The sequence below is a fragment of the Saccostrea echinata genome, unplaced genomic scaffold (genome assembly GCF_033153115.1).
Source record: "Saccostrea echinata isolate AGI-Se365-2 ecotype Australia unplaced genomic scaffold, CSIRO_AGI_Sech_v1 ptg000011l, whole genome shotgun sequence".
NCBI lineage: Eukaryota > Metazoa > Mollusca > Bivalvia > Ostreida > Ostreidae > Saccostrea > Saccostrea echinata.
This window is the reverse complement of record NW_026889760.1, coordinates 4,181,669-4,188,733: the sequence shown is the minus strand read 5'-3', so window position 1 is coordinate 4,188,733 and position 7,065 is coordinate 4,181,669. Positions and strand designations below refer to the sequence as shown.

Sequence of the window (7,065 nt, the reverse complement as noted above, 5' to 3'; positions counted from 1 at the left end):
AAGGCTACCCTACAAGCCAATACAAGCTTGCTATAGATTGCACTAGGAGCTAGCTGCAATAAAGTAGAAATCTCCATTTTTCTTACCTAAACTCAAAAAAATAATGAATAGTCAATATTTCGACTATTTTTCGTGAAAGTCATGTGACGCGAGGCGAACTCGTCAACACAATTTTTATAGGGAACGTGGTTTTTATTGTGAAAATTATTTAATACTCCATACTGAATCACACACTATTACACAACACTTCACTGAATTGGGAGATCCCGAAGTTATAAATCCCAGTGTAATAATAAATCCTTGGTAAAATAATAAACCTTTTAATTACTTTTCTTTAAGAAATAAATCAAATTCTATTCTACCATTTATTTATGTAAACATGAATATATAAGCATGCAAAACAAAACAAAATTAAAGTGAACACATTTTAATCCCAACTTCTTTAATAACCCAATGACTTACCAATATCCCATGAATAATGATGAATTTAAGGTTAATAAATGATTTTATTATACTCAAGAATTGATTTTTAACCGAACACCAGAACTCGCACCTTGGTAAATATTTCGGTGGAGTTCGGTGTTGGTTCACCGAGATTCAAATTCACCAAGTAGTTACACCACTCAAATAATTTAGGTGAAACTTGAAAATAATTTCCTAAGTAGAAAGAATAAAATTTGGGATGTGTAGCTGTTTAAATATTTTAGCTAACACAATATAATTTCACCGAAAACTACTGATCTTCAATTAATTTACCAGAGAACTCGGTGAAATATTTGGTGTCAATTGTTAAATCCCAAAGAAAACCAAAGCAATTAATTAATTACCAGATCTCCACGCGCTCGTCTCAATTGCTCCTCTGACATCTTCAAAACCAACAAGTCTACAGTTAATTATAGAAATTGACCCCCTTTTTATACCAGGTCATCCCAAAATGACAGTTACAAATTGGAGATTAATAGAGATGCTGGCTCGCAAGCTCCCCCTCCCAGACAGAACCCTGCTGTGCCTTAAGAAGTTGGGAAGCAAAACAAATTTACAATCAAACATTTAACAATCATTTACATAGCAATTCACTACTGCTTGATTCATTTAATTGAATGTCGAATTAATACTTCATAAAATACTAGAGTTAATTGAATCATGAAATTATTATAATGATTATTCTAAATTTTATAACATAACCCCCTTTTTTTAAAAAAGTTTAGTCCCTAAACTAGCAATACCTACAGTAGTGAATCACTGTACAATTAAAAATATTTCAGATTATAGTGTCTCTTTAATGGTTTACTCCATCATGTGTTGGCATCTACACATTTCAAGTCTCTTTTTCACCTTACTTTCCAATTCCACAAGTCCATAGAATTTACATTCCACCATGATAGCTGCTAGGGCACTTTTCTCATCGGGTAGAGTTCTGACGTCTATTTCTCCATTGTTTCTAAGATAATTTAAAATTATTCCAAAATGCTTAGGATCTCGGTCAACAAAGTATGACGGCACGTTTCCTGATGACTTCAAGCTGATTAATTTGGAAAGTTTTGATGGTATTTGGTTCACAGTCCTACTAGTTGTTTTGAACTTGTAACCCCCTATATCCAGTTGAATGATGTCTTTCTGCATTCTTTCTAATCCATCTAAGACCTTAATGTCCTCCTCTTCTCTCTCAAATTGATCATCCGCGTCAATTGAAATTTCGTCATAATCTCTGTGTCCCACAGGTGATCTTGACCTTGATCTTGAACTTGTTGACGGCATTGGTCTTGGACTACAGATGCGCGTTATCTGCAACGGAAGAATCTCCTTGTACCATTTGTCCATTTCGTCTTTCGCTGCTTTTCCTGACATGCGGGTGTTTATGTTAACTATCATTGTTGGGAATCCCCTTCTACACTTCCCGTGCTCTTGATCTTTACGGGAAAGCGTTGTTCCACAGTCCTGGCATTTGAATTTAAATCCACTGTGCTGCTCTTGTACGTGTCTGTTTGCAGCATACAGACTCTCTGATCTAAACTTCTCACAAATATTACAAACAAAGCTGGTCACCTAAAAAGAAATTTCATACTTTTGAAATTAAAAAAAAAAAAAAAAAATTACATTTATAACATATATCCCTATCACTAGTATAACTGGAAATCACTATATTGCTGGGGGACCTTGACACTTCTCTTAGGACGTTGACCACGATTCACATTATTTTCTAATCTAGTCGCACTTCTAGAGTCACTTTCACATTGCACATTTGTATCAGTACACCACAATACATTTTCCTCATCGTGCAACACATCACCATCGGATCCACAATCATTTGAAGTAACTATTCCATCATCACTATTAATATTCCCCCCGTTTTCTCCCAAATGAATAGTTTCTCCATCACATGCAACGGTTTTACTTCTCACTTTACCACTATCAATTTCACTAACTTCCCAGTTTGGTCTGTTTTCTCCTAGATATGGTTTCAACCTATCAGAATGCACAACTTTCGGTTTTGATCTTGGAGACTCTTGTATCCTATATGTCACATCACTAATTTTCTTCACAATAAGAAATGGTCCAATCCATTGATTTCGCAATTTTTTTGACAACCCTTTCTTTTTCGTAGGATCATGTAACCACACAGCCTCACCCATACTATATTCGTGAAAATTGATATTTTTGTCATATCTCTTTTTCATTGTATCTGCAGTAATTTTTAGATTTTCCCTGGCATAATCATGCACACATCTTATTTGTTCAGATAGTTGAAATGCATAATCCGACTTGAATTGTTTCTGTTTTTCGTGTTGAACTTCGCCAAATATTAAATCAATGGGTAAAGTTATTTCCCTTCCAAGCATCATGTATGAAGGTGACACTTTTGTTGCTTCATGCACATAGGATCTGTAAGCCATCATCACAACTGATAAAAACATATCCCAATCTCTTTGCATAGGATCTATGAAAGCCGTTAACATATTTTGAATTGTTTGATTTGCACGTTCCACCATACCGTCTGATTTAGGTCGAAATGGCGTAGTTCTTGTCTTCTCCATATTTAACAATTCACAAATTTCTTTAAACAGTCCTGATTCAAAATCCGTTCCTTGATCAGAATGAATTTCTTTAGGAACACCAAAGACACTGATGAATCGATCAATTAGAGCAGATGCAACAGTTGCTGCTTCCTGGTCACGTAATGGCACTGCCTCAGTCCATTTCGTGAAATAATCAGCTATCACCAGAATGTACCGATTTCCTTTTTCAGTTTCAGGTAGAGGGCCCATTATGTCTATCGCTATTCTTTCCATGGGAGCTCCTACAACATATTTCTTCATTGGTCCTTGATAATGTTTCACGGGTCTTTTTCTTGCAGCACACACATCGCAGATTTTACACATGTGTTGAATATCCTTCCTCATATTAAACCAATAGAATCTACATTTCACTCTTTCCAAAGTTTTGTTAACCCCTAAATGTCCAGAAGTTCGAGAACTGTGTAACTCATTCATCACATATTTCTGTAATTCTTTAGGCAAGACAATTAACCACAAAATTTCTTTTCCACTATCTGATTCCCACTTTAAATACAACACATCATCCTTCAGCGTTAGTGAATCATACCGGGCCCAGTAATGTTTCACTTCTAAGGATTCGGAAGAAACATCCTTCCATTCAGGTTTTATTCCTGATGATTTCCATGTCATGACATTTTTTAGAACACTATCATTTTGTTGCATTTCCGACATTTCTGGTACGGACACAACTCTATTACATGAAGCTACATCAGCTGGCATGTCACTATTTGGACTTGCACCCGCGTCATTATTCAACGCAATTTCCAGCAAGCTACCCAAAACTCCACAGCCACTGACATCTGTTTGAATGCCAATCTCCACACTAGCACTGATATTCTTTTTCTCAGCTTTATCACAATAAGAACATTCAACATGAGAACATGGGCGTCTGGACAACGAGTCAGCATTCGAATGCAACCTTCCCTGTCTATGTTGAATTTCCATATCATAAGTGGACAGAATTTCAATCCATCTAGCCATTTGACCTTCAGGATTTTTAAAATTGAGCAACCAACGCAATGCACCATGATCAGTTCTCACAATGAAATGCCTGCCATAAAGATAATGATGAAATTGTTTCACTGCTTTCACAACTGCCAATAATTCCTTCCTAGTTACACAGTACTTCCTTTCTGGTTTTGAGAGTGACTGGCTGTAATAACATATCACTTTTTCCTGATCATCCTGTATTTGTGATAGAACGGCCCCAAGTCCAGAATCACATGCATCCGTGTCCAACACAAATAGTCCAGTTCTATTAGGATAAGCCAATATTGGAGGTGACACGAGTAGCTCCTTCAAAGTCTTAAAAGAAAAGTCACACTCTTCAGTCCACACAAATTTTCTTCCCTTTTCTGTAAGTCTATGAAGTGGTTTGGCAATAGAAGCGAAGTTCTTTATAAATTTCCTGTAATATGAACACAACCCAAGAAAGCTCCTAACTTCGTTTACATTTTTAGGAACAACCCATTCCTCAATCACCTTTCTTTTATCTGGATCAGTAGAAACTCCATTCTCACTCACTATATGTCCTAGAAATTTCACTTCTTTTTGAAATAAAACACATTTTTCTGGATTTAATTTCAAATTGGCTTTCCTGATTCTTTCAAACACCTGCGACAAATTTGAAACTTGTTCCTCAAAAGAATTGCCAATTACAATTATGTCATCCAAGTACGCCATACAGATTTTCCAATTTAATCCATATAACACCTTTTCCATAAGTTTCACAAATGTTGCACCACTATTACACAATCCAAATGGCATAACTTTAAACTGCCAAAACCCACTATCAAACGTTGCAAATGCAGTCTTAGGTCTATCCTCTGGGTCAACTTCAACCTGCCAATAACCACTTTTTAAATCCAGTGTTGAAAACCACTTAGAACCACTTAAAGCATCTAATGAGTCATCAATCCTTGGTAGAGGTTGCGAATCTTTCACTGTCACGTCATTTATTTTTCTATAATCCAAACAAAAACGAGCTGTACCATCTTTCTTTGTCACTAATACCACAGGTGAAGCCCAAGGTCCACTTGACGGTTCAATTATATCAGCCTCCTGCATATCATTCACTGATTTTTGCACAATTTGTTGTTTAGCTAAAGGAACTCTCCTAGGTCTCTGCTTTATTGGAGTTGCACCTTGTGTATCTATTTTATGTGTCACTAAATTTGTTCTCCCTATGTCATTTGAATGTTTAGAAAAAACGTTTTGATTTGCCAGTAATAACTTTTGCACTTTTTCTTTCTCATCACTGTTTAGATTTATGGAGCTATCCTCAAATAACCTCTCCAGATGTTTCGGTAAACAATTAGACTCGCTTGTCTGACAACTGCGGACTTCAGACGAAACCGATTCTAACTGAACTTCATTCACCTCAACACATTTAGCGACTAATACGTTTTTATTGAGGCTAATGTCCCGGTCAGTCAAATTCATTAGCCTTACGGGAACACTATCTCCACATGCATTTATCACACTTGATGCTATCAGCAGATTGTAATGGTCACTAAATTGTTCACTTGGTTCAATCAAGAGAAATTCAGAGTTTTCCTGATTGCCAATCACTTTCCCTTGTACAATGGCTTCACTATTCGCTGGCACACAGGTTGACGATGCAATACCTAATCTACAACACATTGCCTCTGCACTAGACTTAAAACATGGAATAAATTTTTTTTCCAACTTAAGACTTTGTTCACTTAACACTACATCACAATGATGCTCCATAAGAAAATCCATCCCAAGGATCCCGTCACTTTTGATATCGGCAAGCCACATTTCATGACAAAAATCTATTTCACCCACATTCAAATAAAATTTCCCCTTCCCAAAGAAAGGTGAGACTTCGCCAGTTGCTGTCAACATTGCAATATTTACAGAATCCAATGCAGGTCTTACACTTTCAGGCATATTCTTGAAAAATTCTACACTAATAATAGATATATTTGCACCTGTATCTACAAGAAATGCAATCGGTACACCTTGTACACAAGAACGTATATACAGTCCATCTCCATTCATCCAAGCCGAACCCACAAACTTCACTTTGGGCCAGTTTGTTCCTCCCGAATTCTGGCCCCTGAACTCGGTGTTTTTACGTTTCCCTCATTATAAAAAGCTTTCTTCTCTTGTTCTGTTGAAACCCTACGCGAATCACTCAATGCCTCCTGACACATTTTAAGTTCACGCCTTAGGTCATCAAAGTGTTTTTTTAGTTCCCGCATTTCTCCCTGTAAATTATTTGCACTTTGTGTTCCGTGTTGAGAATACTTTCCAAAGCCAGGTTTTGAAGATGTCGGAGTCCAGTTTTTCTGTGGTAGCTTGTTAGGTGGCTTTTTATTGTACTCAGAAACATCCATTGATCTCACAAACACTTTTCCTCTTTGTCGGTCAGTTTGTGAGTTTCAATACGAACGACAATAATTTCAGCCTCAGAAATATTTTTTGGTCTTGCTTCACGCAGTCTAAAACGCATATCTGGATCTGTTAATGCATCAATAAAATGATCCAAAGCGAGAACATCGAGTAAATTCGAAGAAGCATTCGGGTATGCTTGTCGTGTCAATTTCCTTATCGTTTGTGCAAGTTCCGGAATACTTTCATCTCTATTCCTTGTTTTTGATTGCAGTCGGGCTCTATACATTTCAGCCCGATTCGTTGTTCCAAAGCGATTTGACAAGGCTTTCACAAGTTTATCATAATCCCTCCTTTCTGATGGTGACAATTCATTCAGAATAGCTCTAGCTTGGCCTTTTAGACTTCCTGCCAAATAAAGAGATTTGGATTCATAACTCCATTTGTTTATATCAGAAAGAATATCGAATTGTGTCACATATTCATCCCAATCATCTTTTCCGTCATATTGCTGAGGTTTCATTTTCACTGCACTAGGTGTTAAACCACTTAAACACTGGGAGGTGTCTTTCTTAGATGAATCAGAATCCTCCAAATTACTCGGTTTCTGATCCCTCTCTTCAGCCAAAATTAATGATTTCTGCCCCTT

At 36.7% G+C, this 7,065-nt stretch overlaps 1 protein-coding gene across 1 annotated transcript; it reads right to left on the bottom strand.

The window, feature by feature from the left end:
* Positions 1–412: 412 nt before the first annotated feature.
* On the bottom strand, positions 413–1,776 carry LOC133184949 (BTB/POZ domain-containing protein KCTD2-like). Its single transcript, XM_061320017.1, has one exon. It carries the CDS (start codon positions 1,756–1,758, stop codon positions 1,288–1,290), a length of 471 nt encoding a protein of 156 aa, XP_061176001.1. The 5' UTR covers positions 1,759–1,776; the 3' UTR covers positions 413–1,287.
* Between the last annotated feature and the right edge of the window lie 5,289 nt (positions 1,777–7,065).